Source organism: Entelurus aequoreus, linkage group LG02, assembly GCF_033978785.1.
Source record: "Entelurus aequoreus isolate RoL-2023_Sb linkage group LG02, RoL_Eaeq_v1.1, whole genome shotgun sequence".
Taxonomy (NCBI): Eukaryota; Metazoa; Chordata; class Actinopteri; order Syngnathiformes; family Syngnathidae; genus Entelurus; species Entelurus aequoreus.
Window position 1 is genome coordinate 35,342,022 of NC_084732.1, and position 23,857 is coordinate 35,365,878.

A 23,857-nucleotide genomic window follows, 5' to 3' on the forward strand; every position below is an offset into this window, starting at 1 on the left:
TGGAGCAGCTGGCAGTGTTGAGCAGGGTGAACAACCTGAAGCTGAACCAGCTCAAGACCCAGGAAGTGATCTTGGACAGCAGGAGGAGAAAAACTACCATACAGCCCCTGTACATCGACGGGGGCTGTGTGGAAAGAGTCTCATCCCTACGCTTCCTGGGAGTTCACCTGGATGAGGACCTGTCCTGGAGGACCAACACCACGGCCATCGTCAAGAGGGCACAGCAGAGGCTCTACTTCTTGAGAGTACTCAGGAATCTCCACCTGAGACAGGATCTGCTGGTGTCCTTCTACCGCTGTTCTGTGGAGAGCATCCTCACATACTGCATCTGCGTATGGTTCTGCAGCCGCACAGCAGCAGAGAGGAAAGCTCTCCAGAGGGTCGTCAACTCGGCCCAAAAAATCATCGGGTGCCCCCTTCCCTCCCTGGAAGAACTGTATAACTCCCGCTGCCTGAAGAAGGCAGCCAACATACTCAAGGACCCATCCCACCCCGGCAACAGCCACTTCGATTGGCTGCCTTCCGGCAGACGTTTCAGAACCATGCGAACCCGCACAAATAGACTCAGGAACAGTTTCTACCCCCGGGCCATAACTGCACTAAACGCAGCTAAATTGTAAAAAAAACAAAAAACAAAAACTCCCTCACGTGCAACATGAGGAAGCCACCGGTCAATCACGATCCAGGACTGTGCAATCAGCGATTACATGCCAACTGGACAATATTTATCATATTTATTCACACAATTAATCCACAATAAAAAGCCTGCACAGCATAGGAGGTAGGAAATGCTGACTCCCACCCCCTTAGCACACTGGGATTCAGCATTACTCCTCTCTAGTCACTTTATACTTTTTACTGTCTCGTTTTCTTTTACATTGCCTCCTAGAGTGGTCTTAGGCCACATTGTATATTGCATATTGTGTATATTGTGTTGTTTTTGTATATTGTGTGATTTCTTCTTTTTTAAAAAAAAATGCAAAGCACCTCAGGGAAGCAATCTAAATTTCGTTGGACCTGTACCTGTACATGCACAATGACAATAAAGATCATTCATTCATTCATTCATTCATTCATTCATTCATTCATTCATTCGAACAGGCTAATTGGGAACAGGTGGGTGCCATGATTGGGTATAAAAGAAGCTTTCATTAAACGCTCAGTCATTCACAAACAAGGATGGTGCAAGGGTCACCACTTTGTGAACAAATGCATGAGAAAATTGTCCAACAGTTTAAGAATAACATTTCTCAACCAGCTATTGCAAGGAATTTAGGGATTTTACCATCTACGGTCCGTAATATCATCAAAAGGTTCAGAGGATCTGGAGAAATCACTGCACGTAACATTGAATGCTCGTGACTTTCGATCCCTCAGGCAGTACTGCATCAAAAACCGACGTCAGTGTGTAAAGGATATCACCACATGGGCTCAGGAACACTTCAGAAAACCACTGTCAGTAACTACAGTTGGTCGCTACATCTGTAAGTGCAAGGGCCCGAGCTCAACTAAGATGGACTGTGGCAAAGTGGAAACGTGTTCTGTGGTCTGACTAGTCCACATTTCAAATTGTTTTTGGAAACTGATGACGTTGTGTCCTGCGGAACAAAGAGGAAAAGAACCATCCAGATTGTTATAGGCGCAAAGTTCAAAAGCCAGCATCTGTGATGTATGGGGGTGTATTAGTGCCCAAGGCATGGGTAAATTACACATCTGTGAAGGCACCATTAACGCTGAAAGGTACATACAGGTTTTGGAGCAACATACGTTGCCATCCAAGCAACGTTATTTTGGACGCCCCTGCTTATTTCAGCAAGACAATGCCAAACCACGTGTTACAACAGCGTGGCTTCGTAGTAAAAGAGTGCAGGTACTAGACTGGCCTGCCTGTAGTCCAGACATGTCTCCCATTGAAAATGTGTGGCACATTATGAAGCCTAAAATACCACAACGGAGACCCCCGGACTGTTGAACAACTTAAGCTGTACATCAAGCAAGAATGGGAAAGAATTCCACCTGAAAATCTTCAAAAATTGGCCTCCTCAGTTCCCAAACATTAACTGAGTGTTGTTAAAAGGAAAGGCCATGTAACACAGTGGTAAAAATGCCCCTGTGCCAACGTTTTTTGCAATTTGTTGCTGCCATTAAATTCTAAGTTAATGATTATTTGCAACAAAATTACGTTTCTCAGTTCGAACATTAAATACCTTGTCTTTGCAGTCCATTCAACTGAATATAAGTTGAAAAGGATTTGTATTCTGTTTTTATTTACGATTTACTCAACATGCCAACTTCACTGGTTTTGGGTTTTGTAGTATAATATTATATTATACACCTAATTATGCATTAAATCACTAATACTACTAGTACTATTAGCATTGTTGGGAGCAGTATTCTTATATTGATATAATCATTTGTTTTTCGTCTAATTACTGTAATATTATTGTTATTAATAGTAGTAACTAAGTATATATGGGTACTGTTATGTTGTGGATTCTATAGTATTTGTACATGTATTTTCATTCCTAGCAATACTCATGTAATTATTTGTACTTATTTTAGCATGCTTATTATTAGTAGTACTAGTAATAGTAGTAATGGATGTATTGATTAATACAGAGCGTGCTGTACGGCTGCTGTGTCTCTAACGGGACAGGCGGGGGCGCGCAGCCCAACTGTGTGCGCGCTGTTTCGGCAGCTGGACCCCCCCCCTCCTCTCTTCCCTCTCCTCCCTCTCCTCCTCCGAATCGGACCAAGAGAACCGCCAAGCCGCCATTGGGACCGACTTGTCCTCGCGTGGGGAGGTATTTTGTCAACGATGAGAGACTACACGTCCACCCCGAGCCATGGAGACTCGTGTATGGCCTGCTGCCAAGTGTGTGTCTTCTTCTTCACTGCAGTCCTCATTGTCGCAGAGAGGACGGCGCGTGAGTCCTACCTGGGACACACACACACACACACACACACACACACACACACACACACACACACACACACACACACACACACACACACGCGCGCGCAAACAAAATGCACACACAACACACTTCAATGCATGCACAAACCAGGCAGACGTGTGGGTCATGGGTGATGTCCTCCATGATGCACAATGTATATTTTCAACGCAACTCTGAGGTAAAAGTTGTGTGTTTGCTGTGTGTGTGACGTCACTGACTGCAGCAGCACAGTGCTACACCCTGCTGCACTGCATGCAGAAGTGCAGACTCATGCCATGCTTTCCCCTCCCTGTTGTGCCATCATTCCTTTATTCGACAATAACACTGACCTTTTTGCAGCATACTTGTACATAACAATACATAATAATAATAATAATAATAATACAACGTATGTCCTTTTTTTGCAGTGATCTACTGCTTTGTGTACTATCTGTGGGTGGGTCATAACTACTGCTATGCCCATCTCGCTGGCTTCACTGCACTCTTTCTGCTGCCAGGTGAGATGATACTGTACACACTGAAGATCAGGGCTGCATATAGAAACATTTAGGAATGCCACTTTGATATAATTCTTTTATAATCGATTCATAATATATTCATAATAGATTGATTTTTTTTTAATCAAGGATGGGGTCCCCAGTGGCTCAGCTACTTGTGGTATCTTTCCGATGGACGAATACGCAGAAAGTCTCTCACTTGGACCCACATACTGCACCTGGGTATCTTCAAAAGGTGTGTTGAGCAGACTGTGTGGATGATGATATACAAAACACAAAACCAGGGAAGTTGGCACGTTGTGTAAATCGTAAATAAAAACACAATACAATGATTTGCAAATCCTTTTCAACTTCTATTCAATTGAATAGACTGCAAAGAGGCAGCACGGTGGAACAGGGGTTAGTGTGTGTGCCTCACAATATGAAGGTCCTGGGTTCGATCCGGGGCTCGGGATCTTTCTGTGTGGAGTTTGCATGTTCTCCCCGTGACTGCCTGGGTTCCCTCCGGGTGACCCCGGCTTCCTCCCACCTCCAAAGACATGCACCTGGGGATAGGTTGATTGGCAACACTAAATTGGCCCTAGTGTGTGTCAGGTTCAAACACCGATGACATCTATTAAACAGACAAGAAGCAAGGAATCAGGCAGAGACACAGTTCAATTTAGCTCATGTGGCGAACGCATGGAGCTGCAGACTCAGTCACGGTCTCACCCTACGCTCTAAGGTACAGCTCCCGCGTTCCTCTATTTATTCAGGGGTTCCCCAGTCAACATCACACATATCATGCAAAGCAGCTCCAGTACGCACTATACGTGACGGAATGTGCTGGGGGCCTTGTCTCTGTTTCGTCTGTGTGATGTCGTTTTATCTTCGTTGAGGTACTTGAAGTTCTTGGCTGTTAGCGGGCTAAAACAAAGATAACATCTGCGGCTGAGGCCACCCGTCATATGCCGTGGAAGATAATAAGTTTTGTCCTTGCACAGATAGAAAAGTCTAACTTGAGCACAATAGATAACAACTACAGCAACGGCCTTTAAGCATAAGAGTTGTGTGATAACTTATACATAATTATTCTAACAGTGTGTGAGTGTGAATGTTGTCTGTAAGGCTGAAACGACGCGACGTCATCGGTTACGTAAATACGTCGACGCCGTTTTTGTTCGTCGACGCGTCGCATATTTACGTCACACTACCGTCCTGGCGGAGCGCAAAGCAGACGGTGCGAGCGAGGGGGAAAAAGCACGCCAAAAGTGTGGGAGTATTTCAATACACGGCCTAATAATGTTGTTGTATGCACACTGTGTCGAGCGTAAATGGCCTATCATAGCAGCACAACGGCTATGAACGAACATTTGAAAAGAAAACCATCAACTAGTCAATCGTCCGCATGAGCATATGTTGTCATCATTACACAAAAACATGAATGTGTCATTTGTATCTGCTAGGGGTGTAACGGTACGTGTTTTGTATTGAACCGTTTCGGTCCGGGGCTTTCGGTTCGGTACGGGGGTGTACCGAACGAGTTTCTAAGCTAAAGCTAAAGTCTTAACAAGCTGCTTTGCTCCTTCTGCCTCTGTCTCAGCACGCAGCATTGTCCCACCCACACAACCATCTGATTGGTACACAGAAAGCGCTAACAGCCAATCAGCAGTGCGTATTCAGAGCATTAACAGCCAATCAGCAGTGCGTATTCAGAGCGCATGTAGTCAGCGCTTCAGCGTGGAGCAGATAGGTGTTTAGCAGGTGAGCATCAGGCAGCGGACTCTCCCCAAATGATAATAAACACCTCCCAGTCAACTAATAGTAACATCACTATGAGCCCGTTGACCTTCTAGAAACTTAAACTGCAGCTCAGCTCACTCGCAGTCCTGGCTTGAGGTGAAGGCTAATTACCTCTCAGTTCCAGCCACATCGACCCCTTCTGAGCGCCTATTTTCAGCTGCTGGGAATATTGTAAACAAGAAAAGAACCAGAGCATGTAGACATGCTAACCTTTCTTCATTACAACTGTTAGTCACTCACTGGAATGAGTAGAATTGGTTATTGTGTACTGTGTTGGACTGGATGTTTATTTTGCACATTTTAAAAGCAATACTTAATGTTTACAGTGCTCCAGAATATTTAGATTGGCACTTTTTTGTATTGGATGTTTATCTTTATTTTTGCACATTTTAGCAAATAAGCAATACTTTCACTTTTGTTGAAATGTTTACACTGTTGTTACAGAATATTTCGTTTTGCACTTTTTTGTATTGGATGTTTATCTTTATTTTTGCACATTTTAAAGCAAAATAAGCAATACTTTTACTTTTGAAATGCTTATACTATTGCAGAATATTAAGATTTGCACTGGATGTTGACTTTTATATTTGCACATTAAAAAGCAAATAAGCTACTTTTAATTTTGTTAAATGTTAAAAGTTTTAAATGTTTACATTGTTATAGAATATTTTGTCATGTTGTTGTCAATGTTGACTGAGTGGCCATACTTTTTTTTTTTTGTAAATAAAAGCCATGCCTTTTGAAAAAACTGGCCTACATTTATTTTTTCATCTTCATTTTAAATAAAAAAAATAATCGGTAAAAGGAAAAATAATCCATAGATTACTCGAAAAATAATCTATAGATTAACCGTTTAATCGAAAAAGTAATCTATAGATTAATCGATAGAAAAATAATTGTTAGCTGCAGCCTTAGTTGTCTGTCTATCTGTGTTGGCCCTGCGATGAAGTGGCGACTTGTCCAGGGTGTACCCCACCTACCGCCCGAATGCAGCTGAGATAGGCTCCAGCACCCCCCCCCCCCCCCCCCGCGACACCGAAAGGGACAAGCGGTAGAAAATGGATGGATGGGATGGACTGCAAAGACAAGACATTTAATATTCAAACTGAGAAACTTAATTTTTTTTTTTGCAATTTATCATTAACTTAGAATTTAATGGCAGCAACACTTTGCAAAAAAGTTGGCACAGGGGCATTTTTACCACTGTGTTACATGGCCTTTCCTTTTAACAACAGTCAGTAAACGTTTGGGAACTGAGGAGACCAGTTTTTGAAGCTTTTCAGGTGGGATTCTTTCCCATTCTGGCTTGATATACAGCTTACGTTTCTCAATGGGAGACAGGTCTGGACTACAGGCAGGCCGGTCTAGTACCCGCACTCTTTTACTATGAAGCCACGCTGTTGTAACATGTGCAGAATGTGGCTTGGCCCCGTCTTGCTGAAATAAGCAGGGGCGTCCATGAAAAAGACGTTGCTTGGATGGCAACATATGTTGCTCCAAAACCTGTATGTACCTTTCAGCATTAATAGTGCCTTCACAGATGTGTAAGTTACCCATGCCTTGGGCATTGATACACCCCCATACCATCACAGATGCTGTCTTTTGAACTTTGCGCCTATAACAATCTGGATGGTTCTTTTCCTCTTTGTTCCGGAGGACACAACGTCCACAGTTTCCAAAAACAATTTGAAATGTGGACTCATCAGACCACAGAACACTTTTCCACTTTGCATCAGTGCGTCTTGCTCGGGCCCATCAAAACTGGCGGCTTTTCCATGTGGTGATATCCTTTACATACTGATGTCGCTTTTTGATGCGGAGGGATCGAAGGTCCGTAATATCCTCGCTTATATGCAGTGATTTCTCCAGTTTCTGTGACCCTTTTGATGATATTACGGACCGTAGATGGTAAAATCCCTAAATTCCTTGCAATAGATGGTTGAGAAATGTTGTTCTTAAACTGTTCGACAATTTGTTCACGCAATTGTCCACAATGTGGTGACCTTCGCCCCATCCTTGTTTGAAAATGACTGAGCATTTCATGGAAGCTGTTTTTATACCCAATCATGGCACCCACCTGTTCCCAATTAGCCTGTTCACCTGTGGGATGTTCCATATAAGTGTTTGATGAGCATTCCTCAACTTTCTCAGTTTTTTTGCCACTTGTGCCAACTTTTTTGAAACATGTTGCAGGCATCAAACTCCATCAATCCGTCCATCCATTTTCTACCGCTTGTCGGGGGGTGCTGGAGCCTATTTCAGCTGCATTCAGGCGGAAGGCGGGGTACACCCTGGACAAGTTGCCACCTCATCACAGGGCCAACACAGATAGACAGACAACATTCACACTCACATTCACGCACTAACCCCTGTTCCACAGTGCTGCCCGCATCAAATTCCAAATAAACTAATATTTGCAAAAAATAAAGTTTTTCAGTTCGAACGTTAAGTATCGTGTCTGTGCAGTGTATTCAATTGAATATAGTTTGAAAAGGAGTTGCAAATCATTGTATTCATTTTTTATTTACGATTTACACAACGTGCCAACTTCACTGGTTTTGGGTTTTGTACAATAACAATACAGCGTGTGATGAATGTATGCACGGCCTGTGCAGGCTGTGGGAGTGCATGCGCCTACCAGACATGGACGCCTACGGAGAAATCATGCAACAGGCCGACGTGTCTGCCTTACGCATGTTGGAGGCCTTGGTGGTCACTTTACCTGAGACTCTGCTGCACACCTATGTCCTCATCTGCACTGATATTGGGGTCAAATCTCCAGGTATGAGATAGTCTTTTGTTACAGAGAAAATTAAAAAATATATAACTTGGTAAGTTTAAATTTACTTTAGTCTCAAAATATTGTAACATTATTCTCAAAATATCACAACCGTATTCTTACCTATGAAGGTTCTCATTCATCCAGGTCATTGTCATCTCAGGGGATTCAATCGATTGCAACTGGACTGCTTGGTTTGTCTTGGAAGACGTTTCGTCGCTCATCCGAGTAGGCTTCATCAGTTCGTGCTGATACTCTTAGAGTGGTCAGATCTAGTCCAACGGTTGGTGCCAAAGCCCAAAATCTTTATACTTCAAAAACCAGGAGGGTGTGTCTGGGCAAGGATGGTTTCGCCCTATCATAGTGAGAAAAACAACTGTTTTAATGGAAACGAGCAATCCTAACTGTCAAAGCCAACGACAGTCGTAGAAGTGTAAATTCCCCTTGTTAGCATTGAGGTATTGTGTGGCAGAACAATCGCTGTGGATCCACTATCGGACAAACTCTTCAGGCCAAGACTCAGCTGTCTACCTGCACCTCAGAGAGAAACAGCACTCCTTTGAGAACAAAAATGTATAGATTCTGGACAGGTAGGACGGATGGTACGAAAGAGGAGTGAGGGAAGCTATCTATGTCAAGGCTGAAAAACCATCCCTGAACAGAGGAGGTTGTCTGCGACACCACCTGTCTCCCACTTACAACACGTCCTTTCAACCCTTCCTAAAAGACTCTGCAATTTAGCCTCCAACAAATAACAGGAGTCAGAAACATTCTGGTCACAGAAGATGACCAGAATGCCATTTGTGCCATTTTTTACAACTGAATGAAATGCTTACTCGGGGTATTCCGACTATTTTGGACTGGTAGTAGTCGATCCACAGCGATCGTTCTGCCACACAATACCTCAATGCTAACGAGGGGAATTTACACTTCAACTACTGTCATTGACTTTGACAGTTAAGATTACTGGTTTGCATTAAAACAGTTGTTTTTCTCTCTATGATAGTGTGAAACAATCCTTACCCAGGCACACCCTCCTGGTTTTTGGAGTATAACTATTTGGGGTTTTGGCACCAACCGTTAGACTAGATCTGACCATTCTAGGTCTATGAGAACGAACTGATGAAGCCTACTCGAATGAGCGGCGAAACGTCTTCAAAGACAAACCAAACGGTCCAGGTGCGAATGATTGAACACCCTGAGATAACTGTATTTTTGTGATAATACCATTTAACTGTTTGTTCTCTAAAAATTGCAACTTCATTCTCATAAAATGATAATATACAGCTTTATGCTTGTACAATTGTTTTATTATACTGGAACTTTACTTTCAATAAAATTACAACTTTTTCTGATGACAGAACAAGTTTATTTTTGTGAAATAATTACCCTTTTTCTGAAAGTAAGACTAGTTTGTTTTTTTAAATTAAAATAAGGACATTTTTCCTGATAATAGTACCAGCTATTCTAGTAAAATAAGGACATTTTAACATGAAATAATACCAGTTTATTCTCATTAAAAAAAGGTTTATTTTTATTTTAATTGTACAAGTTTATTTTTGTTAAAGAATGGCTTTTTACTGAATATAATTGAAGTCTATTCTCAAAAATAAGACTGTTCTTCTGATAACAGTACAAGTTTATTCTTGTAAAATACCGGTAAATATGATAAGTTTATTCCTTAGAATAACTATGTTTTTTAAATAAAAAATATATAACTTTATTCTCGTAAAATAACAACTTTTTTCTGATAATAGTACAAATGTATTCTTGTTAATAATGACTTTTTTTCAGAAAGTATTACAAGTTTATTCTTATAAAATAATGCCTTTTTCTGATAATATTGCAACTTTCTTCTTTTAACTTAACGACTGACAATACTGAAACTTAATTTGCATAAAATGATTACTTTCTGCTGATAATAGTACAAGTTTATTCTTATAAAATAAGGACCTTTTTTGTAATAGTACAAGTTTATTAACATAAAATAAGAACTTTCTTTTAACATTAATGCAACTTTATTTGTGTAAAATAGGGACTTTTTTGATAGCAACACAACTTTTTTTTGAACACAATACAACTTTATTCTTGTAAAACCACAACTTTATGTGTGCAAATTTATAGCGTTATTTTTGTAATATCACTATTTTAATCCATATTTTTTGGGATTGTTCTCATCTTCTCATATTTCAGCATCAGTGTGTTTTGCCGTGTGTTTGTTATCTCTGGCCTGGGCGTTGGTCCTCTACGCCCGAGCGTGTTACCTCATCAGACCGGGACATCTACAAATGACCCCCGCCGGCATCCTCTGCCGACTGCTTTGGAGGGTGATCACATTTATGATATTATGATATGTTCTTCAATGATGGCATTAAAGGTATGCTTGTATTTTGAAATGTTATTATTTTGAAAATATGATGTTCGTGTGTGTGCAGGTCTGTATGTTAGGCTCTCGATTTGGCGTCCTCATGCTTTTCACACGGGTCTTCAAACAGTGGGTCCTTGGCGTGATAGGTGAGTGTGTATGACAATTAAACTTTATTATATCCATATACCAGTAGCTATTTATACATAGTGTATGACATAGCAAGATATAAAATAGCCCAGCAAGGTATAATATTGCGTAGCTAAGCAATACATTTTAGATATCGATTCATAAATTATAATGCTAAGTAATTTATGAAATTGTCTTTTAAGTAGGTAAATCTTAAACTAGAACCTTGTGTTTTCAATTCATTTTAAATTATTATTTTGTGTGAATTTATTGAAATTTTATTTGAATGGAAGCGTCTTTAAAAGTGTCATAAACACTCTCAAAGCCACATATCAAAACGGCAATCAACGAGGATTTGAAGACGCTGTGCTTGCAGCATCGTGAAACCATGCCACTCAATAATTAACAAGGTGATGAAATATATAAATCGTTCATTAAATATATAATGAAAAAAAGTTCAAGATCCATCCATCCATCCATTTTCTACCGCTTATCCCTTTCAGGGTCATGGGGGGTGCTAGAGCCTATCTCAGCTGCATTCAGGCAGAAGGCGGGGTACACCCTGGACAAGTTGCCACTTCATCGCAGGGCCAACACAGATAGACAGACAACATTCAAGATGAATAATAAATAATATATTTTGTAATAATTTTATTATTTTTTATTTTAATATCCATCCATCCATCCATTAAATGATAAATGGGTTATACTTGTATAGCGCTTTTCTACCTTCAAGGTACTCAAAGCGCTTTGACAGTATTTCCCCATTCACACACTGATGGCGGGAGCTGCCATGCAAGGCGCTAACCAGCAGCCATCAGGAGCAAGGGTGAAGTGTCTTGCCCAAGGACACAACGAACGTGACTAGGATGGTAGAAGGTGGGGATTGAACCCCAGTAACCAGCAACCCTCCGATTGCTGGCACGGCCACTCTACCAACTTCTACCGCGTATTCCCTTCGGGGTCGCGGGGGCGCTGGAGCCTATCTCAGCTACAATCGGGCGGAAGGCAGGGTACACCCTGGACAAGTCGCCACCTCATCACAGGGCCAACACAGATATTATTTCTTATTTTAAATAATTCATACAAAAACAATACTTAATAAATAGAACACTAAAAATAGGAAACCATAAATGTATAAAAAACAACAACAGTATAAGTAATAACATCAAGATCAATAGTACCTGTATTTGTTTAATGTTTTAGTCCAAAATTGATCTTTTTAAAAAGTGTCGTTTTTAAAAAAAATACATTTATTATTTTTTTATTTTTTTAAAATATGAGTCAACTAAAAATCGAAATAAATAAAAAATGCTATTTGGATGTGAATCGATTTTTTTTTAGCTCCCCTACTGTGCAGCATTGATTATTCGGTGGCATGTTTCTGTTAGGTGTGCACTGGTTGGGGGCAACGTTTTGGATGGTGTCTCAGCAGACTGACATCATCCGTTCAACCAGTCGATGGCGAGTCTTCAATCTGATTCTCGGTGCCATTCACATCTTCTTCTTCCTCAATGTGAAGTACGGTCAATCCCGCTACCGCATGGCAGGGTTCTACCTGGTATGTGAGTTCACATGAATACAAACATTAAGCTCAAATTGGACCGCTGTCATCACCAGTGTGTTTTGTACTGTAGGTCATGTTTTTGGAGAACATCTTCCTCCTGCTGGCGTCCTCCTGGTTGTTCAGCATGGTGTCTTGGGATACCGTTGGCATTCCTCTCGCCGTCTTCTGCAGCTTCCTTATCGGTGAGGCGAGCAGACTGCCTGTCAGTAGTTTCATTTTGTTCTTTATATTTTGTTTTCCTGCATCATGCTAATTCCTTTTCTGTTTGTGTGTCTTTTCTCTGTTTTTTTGCAGGTGTGATTACGGTGGTGCTCTACTATCGCTTCCTCCACCCAAAATCCTTTGAGATCTGCCAGAGTATTCGTCGCAGGGGGCTCAGCGGAGCGTGCACAGAGCGGGGATCCGTGCTCTCGTTGGACGAAAAAGTCACACCTACTTTTCACCGCCATGCAACACTCTCCGGTCTGTATTTTTCATTTGAATAAAGCATTTTTTTTTAAACTAATGTGTCCACCATGGTGACAGTCGGTGTTGATCTAATTAGGGGGGGGCACCCTCATGGACCTTCCTCATCAGTGGGAGGGCTGGAGGCATCATCACTGGCTGCTGATTCGTTTGGCTCTAAAGACGGGGGACATAACCAATATCTGGTCCGCCTATGGAGAAGGTGGTCTTGCTGGACTCATGGGTTTGTCTGAAGAACTTCACTATGGCAACGAGCATCGACGCTTTCCTCAGGTTGGCCCATTTCTCAGCCAGCAGCTTTCAAGTGCTCCATTCTGAGCCAAAAATACGTTCATACTGTATTCTTTCGTGATATTACTACTTTATGCTTGTACAATTACTACTTAATTTCTCTATAATCACAACATTCTTTGGACATTTTGACTTGCATTTTGTAATATCGCAACTTCATCCTAGCAAAATTACAACTTCATTCTCGTAATATTGCAAATGTATTCCTATGAAAATGTTCTTAACTGTTATCTCGTCCAATATTGTTCTCTAGTAGAATTGCAACATTTTTCTCGTAATACCACACAATTCATCGCAGAGTGATGAGTATTTCTTGTAACACCTTGACTTTGTTCTCTTACAGTGGGGGTGTCCAAAATAAAAAAGTCAAAGGATGTGGGGGGTACTTTGATATTTTTATATTTGGTTTTACCTTTGTAATAAGACTTTACTAAAGAGACAAAAAAATGTAAATACAGTAGTACCCTAAACTTACAAGCTTTATTAGTTCCATGACGGAGCTCTGAACTCAAACCACTTTTATCTTAAATCAATGTCACCCTTTGAAATGAATTGTAACCAATTTATTTGGTGCCTGCACCCCATTCCCCCCAAAAACATACTTTTAACATCTAACGTGCCTTTTAAAGAGAAAAACAAACTTTGAGATTCGAAATATTATGCAAAGGCAATACAATTAAATGCATATATACAACTACAGTAGTTTTATGCAGTAATGTAATAATAATGTACAGCATTATTGGAGACTGGACTTCTACAGTATCTCCTTCCAGCTGCTTCTCTGTCAAACACACCATCAGCATATCATATTTTCATTGATAAATGTCCACCATTTATATCTTATTTGAACATTCTTGGCTGGGGTTAGACTCATTCTGCTTCAGTATGGTGCAGACTAGCAGTGCTATGCTCAAATTTCTTCTTTCACACTCTGTCATGTTTTTGATTATTTACCGTATTTTTCGGACTATAAGTCGCAGTTTTTTTCATAGTTTGGCCGGGGGTGCGACTTATACTCAGGAGCGACTTATGTGTGAAATTATTAACACATTACCGTAAAATATCAAATAATATTATTTAGCTCAATCACGTAAGAGACTAGACGTATAAGATTTCATGGGATTTAGCAATTAGGAGTGACAGATTGTTTGGTAAACGTATAGCATGTTCTATATGTTATAGTTATTTGAATGACTCTTACCATAATATGTTACGTTAACATACCAGGCACTTTCTCAGTTGATTATTTATGCGTCATATAACGTACACTTATTCAGCCTGTTGTTCATTATTCTTTATTTATTTTAAATTGCCTTTCAAATGTCTATTCTTGGTGTTGGGTTTTATCAAATAAATTTCCCCCAAAAATGTGACTTATATATGTTTTTTTCCTTCTTTATTATGCATTTTCGGCCGGTGCGACTTATACTCCGGAGCGACTTATACTCCGAAAAATACGGTATTCATTTAATTCAATGAATTTCATTCACTTCTTCTCAGCACTCTCCTTTCCGCTCGCTTTCTTCCTTTCCATGATTGGAAAACAAAAGTTATATGGATCTCTAGCTATAAGCTAATGCTAGCGAGTAAGACCAGATGTTTTGGACGGATCTTGCGGGGTTCACTGTAACATTTGCTACACCAACTAGTGGCGTGGATGCTTGTAACTCAAATGAGCCGAGAGACAGCTCTAATCTCAAAATTGGGGTACCACTGTATATATGTTCTATATTTTATATATATATTTTCAAATATAAATACATTTATATGAAGACAGGTTTTGCATTATTATCAGTTATTAGTATCTTTTTACATTGTGTGCTTTATTTCCCCGTAAAAAACTAACCACAGGGTGCAACTTTAGATACCCCATCTTAGTTATCATTTTTTTGTTATCTCACATTGATCTAATGGAATTAGATGATTTTCCTATTTTTCTTGTTATCTCACAATTCTATCTCATATTTTCCTTAGCTACTGCTTTACCTCTTAAAATATCATGACTATTTTTCACGTATTTCTTGTAAAATGTCAAAATATTTTAATCTAATATCACAGATGTATGCTCGTTAAATACCTTGCTTAAACTTTTTGTCTTAAAAGTACCACTTTTTTCCAAATTCTTCGACTTATTGTAGTATTTTCTACTTCCTAACATCTTACATGAATTTCCTGTCAAAAGCCTATTGACTGACAAACACACATTACATTTTTTTAATTTCTTTGCAGAATTTATTTTATTTCTTCATTCTTTTTAACTTTTGTTATTCTTTATTTTTTATCAGGCTCCTCGTGTTGTACCGCAGGTTCTTCAGATATCACAGCCAGCTCCTCAGCCACCCCCACCACAGGTGACCCCAGCTCCACAGGTAATGTTTCAGCAGCATCTTCACATTTTCTAGGTACACACCATCTAATAACAGAGTTTGCAAAAAATAATACTTTTACAAATACGTCGATGCTAAGTTTGCCTCTGTCTGCACCCCGCCAGCAGGAAGAGGTGATCCCACCACCCAAGCCAGCTCTCACCAATGTCATCGCCAGACCTGTGAGAAAAGCTCCTCCCACAACAATCCAGGATATTAGACTGGTTCCGGAGATCATCCCAGTGCATGAGGCCATTTTGGAAGACTCCATAGAGGAATTCAGTGCTCCACTATCAGACGAAAAAGGTTTGCACATGCCACCATTCTATAGGAGAGTACCGTACTCCAAATTGTACTGTTTAGACTTATATGAAATACTATACTATTCTATAATATGGTATGCTATACAATACCATGTGCTTTAATATACTTTTCTGTACCACAATATAATATAGTATGCCAAGTCAGTCAATAGTAGACATCAACTGTATAGTACAGTATATTCACTGAAGGTACAATACAATAATATAGTAAGCTGTACTACAGTGCTATTCAACTGGTGGTCCTGGGTGCCAAATTCGGCCAAGGAATGACAAAAAGGTGGCCCATTAAGTTCAATTCAAAACTTGAGAGACAAACATTTTTGCAGCAAATTCCTAAAAACACCACAGTGGTCCTGTTGTATATAAGAACTTGCACCAGTGTAAACACATTGGCAGATCCTTACGTTGACATTTTAACCTTGCTAGCAAACATAGAACATTGGGGTCCCAACATGTGATTTACTTAATTGGGACATTCTTCAAGGCACCCCTTTAAGTCCTCTTCTTTTTGTGGCAGTTACACATATTTTGTCACGTGATTTATGTAACTAAGGTGTTGCTGTAGCTTGTTTACTTCAGATGCAGTCAGTAGTTATTTGTTCAACTTCTTTAGTTATACTACAAGTGTTCCTCAAGGTTACATTTTAGGTCCCCCCTATCACGATTGGCTTAGCCGGAGTAGGACCCCAACGCAGAGCAGAAAAATAATCAAGAATAATAACAAAAAGAGCACTCAAAAAGGAGTGATATGGTTGGAGGGAGTTGTGACGACACAGAACCACAAGGGGGCAGTAGAGCTCAATCAATCAATCAATGTTTATTTATATAGCCCTAAATCACAAGTGTCTCAAAGGGCTGTACAAGCCACAACGACATCCTCGGTACAGAGCCCACATACGGGCAAGGAAAAACTCACCCCAGTGGGACGTCGGTGAATGACTATGAGAAACCTTGGAGAGGACCGCATATGTGGGTAACCCCCCCCCTCTATGATTTATTATATATATAAACAATATATATAAAATTATCAAACAATAATAATATAAACTAAACAAGAAAATGGAGTGTGACTAATCCAAAAGGGGTGTATGTGTGTTTGACTATGTGTGTAATTAATTGTTGTGTATTACCGTGATGTGTTGGCCAAGAGGAGGGACAAAGCAGAAGAAGGTCCGTGAGACAAGCGGTAGGTCCGTGGGGCTGAGAGAGGCGTCAAGAGATCCATGTGTAAAGCGGGGGTCGAGGAACGGGGGAGGCAGTCCAAAGTCCAGGGAGAGTCGAGGCTCCTCGAAGATGGAGGACACGGGAAGTACTGCGGGAAACACAAAAGGGCATGAGACGCGGGATCAAGGAAGTCACAGGGAGAGATCCAGAATGCGGAGGGAAGCCAGACATAGGATGCTTACAACGTAACAGGATTAAGTTCCGGCTAGGATCCTTGGGTCCTCTGGTCCACTAGTGACACGGCCAGCGCAAGCAGGGGCGTGTATCGGTGCGCTGCCAACGGAGGTGCTGGCAGACCCAGCTGCCGGAGAAAAGTGGGTTCGAGCCCCCGCCATGACAAGGAGTGAGGAAACAATAACCAGAGATGCACACTTAAGCCTCGTTTACACTAAGCCGGATAAGGTTATCCAAGGTAAATCACACCTAACCTTATCCGTGTCCACACACAACAATGCCACCGTTTAAGACCCCACCCCCACCGTCCGCCGGCGCAACGCAACCTAGTACGCATGCGCAGAAAATGCGCATGTCATAGTCACATCCAGTGTTGCTTTGTGTGCAAGTTCTTAAATTTAACTTATCTGAACAATATCCAGTGTTGTGGTATTTCAATTAACTGGAATCCAGTGTGCTGTGGGGCTATATTGTAGTGAATCACACCTGAGCCGTCATAAATTAATCAAATCTTTATTAGACACGTAAATAATGTGATAAAGAACATTTTACATCAATCAAACTGGGGATCTAGATATCTGGTCAGGACACTCCTCACTCTTTTGCCTTCACCTTCATTGTCCATTTGTTTTTGGTGACTTTATATACTCTGGACCTAGACGTTGAGTCCGGGACATACATGGCGGACAATAACTGATACAGTCTGCTTTGCCAGTCCGAAAGCATTCACTGTTTTCCGTAGTTAGTCTTCCCTCGACGGCCAGGTAATACAAAGCACACGCTACCTTTTTATCACATCCACGGGAGCTCGCATTCTCGTTGACTCTCCTTCAACAAATGGACAAAGTTTTTCGCAAAGTAGAATCACAGCTGACCTGGACATTGGAAAGTTATCTTGCCGTCTGAGAAGTGTTGTATCCGAAATAGCTTGCAATCGCCATACTTGCCAACCTTGAGACCTCCGAATTCGGGAGATTGCTGGGGTGGGCGGGGGCGGGGTTAAGGAGGAGGAGTATATTTATAGCTAGAATTCACTGAAATTAAAGCGATCTCGGAATCCGGGAACATATCCTTCACGGATTTGTTGAAAACATCCGCAAATGAGAACGGAATGTTGCTTGCAAGGTGGCCCATAATACTGCCTTGCCGCCGCCTTGTGCTTCTCTAACCGTTCATGAGTGACTATATCCATTCGGCCACCGTGTTATGGGTTATAGATAAACCTATGGATAACGGAGACATATATAATAGTCTCCTTTCCAGGTGAGAGGACGCTAAAGGCAGTGCCTTTAAGGCACGCCCCCAATATTGTTTGTCCGGCTGACAAATTTGGATATTACAACTTGCCGTAGTTTTGAAGCAATGCATGATGGGAATCCGGATGTTGTGTGTCAAATTTATTAGCCTGTAGAAAAAGTTAATGTTGATATTTTTCATTCATTCATTCATTATTTATTTATTTATTTCAGGCAATGACATAAAAAAGTACAAAGTTGACAACACATAATAATATAAATTAATATAGTGCAAAAGGTAATGTATAGTATGTAATGCATGATTGTCCAATTTTGCCTGAAAGGGAGTGGGAAGAAGATCATTTATTTAATCCCACCCCCAGTTCTCCATTCAGTGATTATTCACATGAGTTTCACTGTTACTTTGTTCAAGGATTATAATACAGATGTTGTATCATAGTGGCATTACCACAGGTAACAATAATTAGTACACTGTAACAATAATTTGTATCAACAATGTAGGAATAATGAATATACCAACATTGGTAATAGACAAAATGCCAACAATGGTAATAGACAACATAGCAATAATGGTAATAGACAACATAGCAATAATGGTAAGGAAACATTGAGCACATGTTAACACTTTGAGACAGATTACAACAGCAGGTCAAATTAAAGACCCTCATCTCTATATTTGAACCAGACCCCATGTTTGTATTATAGTTTAAATCGATTAATAGTTTGGCATTGCTTGTGTTGTTTACCTCAGAAGGCTGCAAATAGAAAAGAGGCATTCAATTTTTATTTAAATTGTATTTGATATGCCATTGATATTTTTTAATTATTATTATTATTATTTGAAACTCGATTTTGCATGTCACTATAAAGTTATATAAGCCTTGCTTGTTCAATATTCAATGCAAAACTTGTTTGGGTCCCTATTAAAAGGTTAATTTGTTCAACCTTGGCCCGCGGCTTTGTTCAGTTTTAAATTTTGGCCCACTCTGTATTTGAGTTTGACACCCCTGATGTAGAGGAATGAGAAACATGGGCATGTCTGGATGACTCGCCTTCATATTTCATATTAGCTCCGAGTTACGAAACCGCTTTATTATGAAGCTGGCTGTGGCGTGTTCTTTCTGATGTCAATTCCTGTGTGGGGCGCGGTCTTTCTGGCTTCACTTCCTCTCCGAACTCAGTTTGTCAACGATCAATGAGTCCATACAAAGCTAAGTGTCGGAGATCAAGAAATACATGGCGCACTTACCCGTGTAAAAATGTGTCCGAGGAGGGGGACCTTAAACACTGGTTTAGTGTAGCTGACACGGGACTTAGGCTAAATAATTAATCGTTTAAGGGGTTAAACGACTTAGTGTAGACATGGCCTTAAAGTGTGAGGAACGGAAATAGAACACATAAAGAGTGGAGAAGTAACAATTAACACTACAACCGCAACGCCGGGACTGAACCACAGGGAATGAGAAGTGCGAGTGGAGCCAAACCAGAAGAAAAGCAACGGAAGTACGCACGCGACTGGAAGTGTGAACAATCAGAAAATCTGCTGGCGCAGAGTGAAGAGGCTGGAGAGCTTAAGTAGTCAAGAGGAAATGAATATCAGGTGTGCATGCAGGTGGCCACGTCCCGTGACCCGGAAACCAGGCACTGCAACAAAAAGAAGATGGGCGGCAGTTGATCTGCCAGATCATGACACTCTCTTTTTCATCATTTTGGCTGTTCAACTTGTGGCCCATGAGTTCAGTTAAAAAAAAAACGTGAGAGACTCACATTTCTGCAGCAGATTCTTAAAAACACTACAGTGATGTCACAAAGACTATCTTTAAATTGCTTTTTTGCAGAAGGTCCTCGAAAACAGCAAAGCGCTCCTGTAACTCTGACAAAATGAACAGTCTAAAATCAAATGTCCACTGAATCTGGAATGTGATCAAGGAATCTGGTTCTCCGGACTATATAAAATATGACTAATAATGAAGGCAGAAGTGTGGCCCCTGTGTACATAGCGTTCTTATAATGTGGCCCCCAAAGCATTTTAGTTGAATATCACTGCTGTACTATATATGTTAAACTACACTAGAGTGTACGCTAATGTTATGCTTGACATGCATCTATTTTGTAATGCTATGGTAAAGTGGTATGTTTAAGTTGTATGTTATACATTATGCAAACATCTACAATGACATATTTGCATGTATTCCCTAATATGTTCATTATTGTGTGTTTAAAGGTGATGAAGAATTTCAGAGTGCGGTGTACGGCTCTCCCACGCTGTCATCGCCTTACCAACCGGGAAGCTTGCGCCACATCGACAGTAATGCCGTCTCCCTGACCGAGAAGTCATCCTCTGCGGCTTCCTTGGATATCAAGACCCCCGTCTGGTCACCCGAACGTCGGTCCCCTCTACTGCTCAGCTCCCCTGAGAAGAAAGGGTCCAACTCCTTGGATCCCAACACTACCTTGTATTTCAGTGCAGATGCACCCTCTCCCTCCACGGGGAGCTATCTGGGCTGGGGGTCCGAGCTGTCGCCCATCTCCACCTACAGGAGCCCCTACCGGATCAGGGAGGCTCGTTTTGTCACATCCACCCCACGCCCGGAGAGTCCAGGTCTGGCTCCGGTTGTTGTCATCCCTGCAACTCCAGGTACAACTCCACGCGTCACTCCTAGTGGGACCCCTGGTTCTATGAGCCCTGCGGCCTCTACGCCCACCGTGTCCACTCCTGGTGGTGCAACACCTAGTGGTGCCAGTACACCCGGTGACCCGATAGTTCCACTTACTCCAGTCATCGGCCACGCCCGCAAACAGATAGTCCAGTTTGTGGGCAGCAGAGAAAGGGCCGTGTAAGAACATGGAGGCTGTTCTTTTAACTTGGTAGGCGGAGTTACTGTAAGACGCACTCACCTGCAACAACATTAGGTACACATCCAAAAATTATCACAAATTCTGGTATTTTGGAATTTACAATATTTTGGACAGAGTCCTCAGTATCATGCAGGAGAACGTCAATCTACAGAGCATTATTATTATGATCCATTATGGTGTACCTAATGATGTGTCCAGTGAGTGTATAGTCACATCAAATATGAAGTACTTTTTTCCCTGATTACAAATACTCACAAAGAGTTTTTTGGGTGGTAGTGGTGAACATTTACTAATATTCCCCGCTGGATTCATGTTTAAACCTAACCCAACACAACATTAGAACCAAAGTGATTAACTATATACTTTTTCAAACCAGTTAGCTTGTATAAAAAAAACACACACATTATTATGATGTTATTTTAAAGATGAATTTTTCTAAATAAGGTATGAAATCAGTTTACATTAAATGCTAGGGTCCATCATTTATCCCTATCTCTTTTCTAAACCACTTGTATATTCTTATTTATACACAACAATAGCAGTTAAAAGTTGGTCACATAGAAAAAACATAGATGACTAAAGAGCAAATGTTTTAAATTGTAACTTTTAATCATTACTATTTGATTGTGAGTTTGTATTGTGTACATGACTGTTTTCAAAGTGTGAGCCTTCCCTCCCTCCCCGTCCTCCCTGCAATATAAAGGAGATCTCTACTACTCGCGGTGGTTACTTTCCGAGACCACCTGGGAATGGTAAAAAAAACACAAGTAATTAACATACCCATAAAAATTTATATTTTTGACCTCCTGCTGGCTTCATTGATAGTAGGCAATATTTCGACACGAGACACAATGAGTAAGTATGTTGTCATATGAGGGAATTTTACCAGCCACCTTTATATTGAGCTCGGATCATATATGGCGTGGTACTTATGTATTTATTTTTCCTTAAGACTCGGAAATGTGTATTCTTACTCTGCCACATGTGTGTTGCCCATATCTAGCATTTAAGCCTCACAATTGGGGGGTCCGATTGGATATTGATTAAAAAAAACAAGTATCAGATTATATCGTCTTGCATCATCTCTGATACAAGCAATCCTGCAGCATGCTTACTTGTGCAAAACTGGACAACCAGTTAACATCTAATTGTCCTCCAAAAAGCCCACAAATGTCTTGTATTTCAGTCAAGTCATTCACAAAAGATAATCATGGTAGGCCATATGCTCCTAGGAGCTAGCAGCTACTGCACAAATACTGTACGGCTAAGCACACAAGCTACGTAATAAGTGTGCTTAATTGAACAATATTGCAGTCTAAAACACTACTTTAGTCAATATAAACAGTTATCAAATAATTATAGTTGTATATTACAGATACAAAGTTTCCAAGGCAGAAGAGTATCCAGTAACAAACATGTTCGCATCATTCAACTTACTGTGTCGTGCACTTAATTCGATTCGTTATTGCAACCACTAGGTGTCGCCAAAAACAAATTAACACTCCACTTTAAAAGCATAAATCTGTCATAAAGTTTGTGTTTTTCATACCTACCATTATTTATGGTTATTTGCCTTAACTAAACATACACACTACAAATTAATAAAAGTGTGTATTATGAGTTGTGCTGATATATCGGCTTAATATGATATGAGCCAAAACTAAAGGCTCTAATATCGGTACCGTATCGGAAGTGAAAAGGTTGTATCAGGAGAACACACAGTGAGTTTTAAATTATAAAATGTATAGGTACTCAGTCAGAAAAATACTTGATTTTTCTCAAGCTGCTGCCCCGAAGTCCTCACACTGTGAAAACTGTTGATACTTGTATTATCTTGTTGCAGTTTATGGGAGTCAGTGATAAGGGAGATGAATCGACACGAATAAAGAACGCTTTCAGTTTTGTGTTTACTTTATTTGATTTGTTTCCAATGAATCTTATGGTTATGTTTGACAGTAGCCATGGAGGTTGGATCATACTTATGATAGTATCACAGGAAGTAGAGAGGGGTTTCAGTTGGAGTGAAATTTCAGTGGAATTAAGGTATAATTTGTATGAAACTCCGCATCACGTCACATTTAAAAAGTGGTACAAACATGGACAGCACTTTGAGTGAAAAGTCATTTGGAGCAAAAATAGCAAGAGAAAAATTAAAGATTCAGTATGTAATAGTTAAGCATATTGGACGATTGCATGTTTGTTCATCAGCAGGCCAGAGGAACACATGCATTGTAGTAAACATTGCACTAGCTTTAATAGCAATAAAGCCGCTAATGACATGTATCTTTGTGCACTAACGGGAAAAAATGCACGCTTTAGACTGGCTTCCTTCTCATGAATCGGTGCTTTTTTTGGTAGCCATGATTGTTTGTGTAAGTGTAAGTTCATTGCCTCCTTAGTAGCCCACAAAGCTATGGTGACATTGTCTGATTTATGTAATAATTTAGACACAGAGCAATGTGGACATATATGGTGCAGTAATACTGTATGTCAAGGTTTTTTGTTTGTTTGATTTATGTAACATTCATGTTAACTTCATTTCCACAGAGAATTTCACAGCTGCTGTGTGTGGTGGTCCTGAGACACTAACTGTGCTGTTGACGTGACAAAATAAAGCCATTATTAACCCGGATGAAAGATGTTTTTGTGCGTGTTTTATTTTATGTATTTCTTGTGCGGACAAATAATTAGCTGCAACATTTTACAGTCTCAGCATTTTTAATGTCTGCTGACAAACTGGTGAGAAGGAGGATGAAAGCAGACAGAAGTCAGCATGTTCTTTGAGTTTGTAAAGCCACAGCAACAGAAAACGCAGCAAAAAAA

General features: G+C 40.5%; 1 protein-coding gene across 2 annotated transcripts; it reads left to right on the forward strand.

The window, feature by feature from the left end:
• The first annotated feature begins 2,729 nt into the window (after positions 1-2,729).
• On the forward strand, positions 2,730-22,909 carry xkr5b (XK related 5b). Of its 2 annotated transcripts, none has more exons than XM_062025915.1 (13): positions 2,730-2,927; positions 3,365-3,454; positions 3,584-3,689; positions 7,852-8,018; positions 10,209-10,342; positions 10,451-10,529; positions 11,901-12,070; positions 12,147-12,258; positions 12,371-12,538; positions 12,621-12,814; positions 15,118-15,201; positions 15,324-15,504; positions 20,400-22,909. In XM_062025915.1, the coding sequence occupies exons 1-13, from the start codon at positions 2,819-2,821 to the stop codon at positions 21,014-21,016; spliced, it is 2,211 nt and encodes a 736-aa protein (XP_061881899.1). In that variant the 5' UTR covers positions 2,730-2,818; the 3' UTR covers positions 21,017-22,909. The 2 variants fall into 2 exon arrangements, with proteins under 2 accessions (XP_061881899.1, XP_061881900.1); XM_062025916.1 differs by having other exon boundaries at positions 15,327-15,504.
• The last annotated feature ends 948 nt before the right edge of the window (positions 22,910-23,857 follow it).

Coding starts and splice junctions, on each gene's coding strand:
- xkr5b (XM_062025915.1), top strand. CDS start 2,819: ATGAGAGACTACACGTCCACCCCGAGCCATGGAGACTCGTGTATGGCC. Junction 3,455..3,583: donor TGCACTCTTTCTGCTGCCAG/GTGAGATGATAC, acceptor TTTTTAATCAAG/GATGGGGTCCCCAGTGGCTC. Junction 12,259..12,370: donor CTTCTGCAGCTTCCTTATCG/GTGAGGCGAGCA, acceptor GTTTTTTTGCAG/GTGTGATTACGGTGGTGCTC.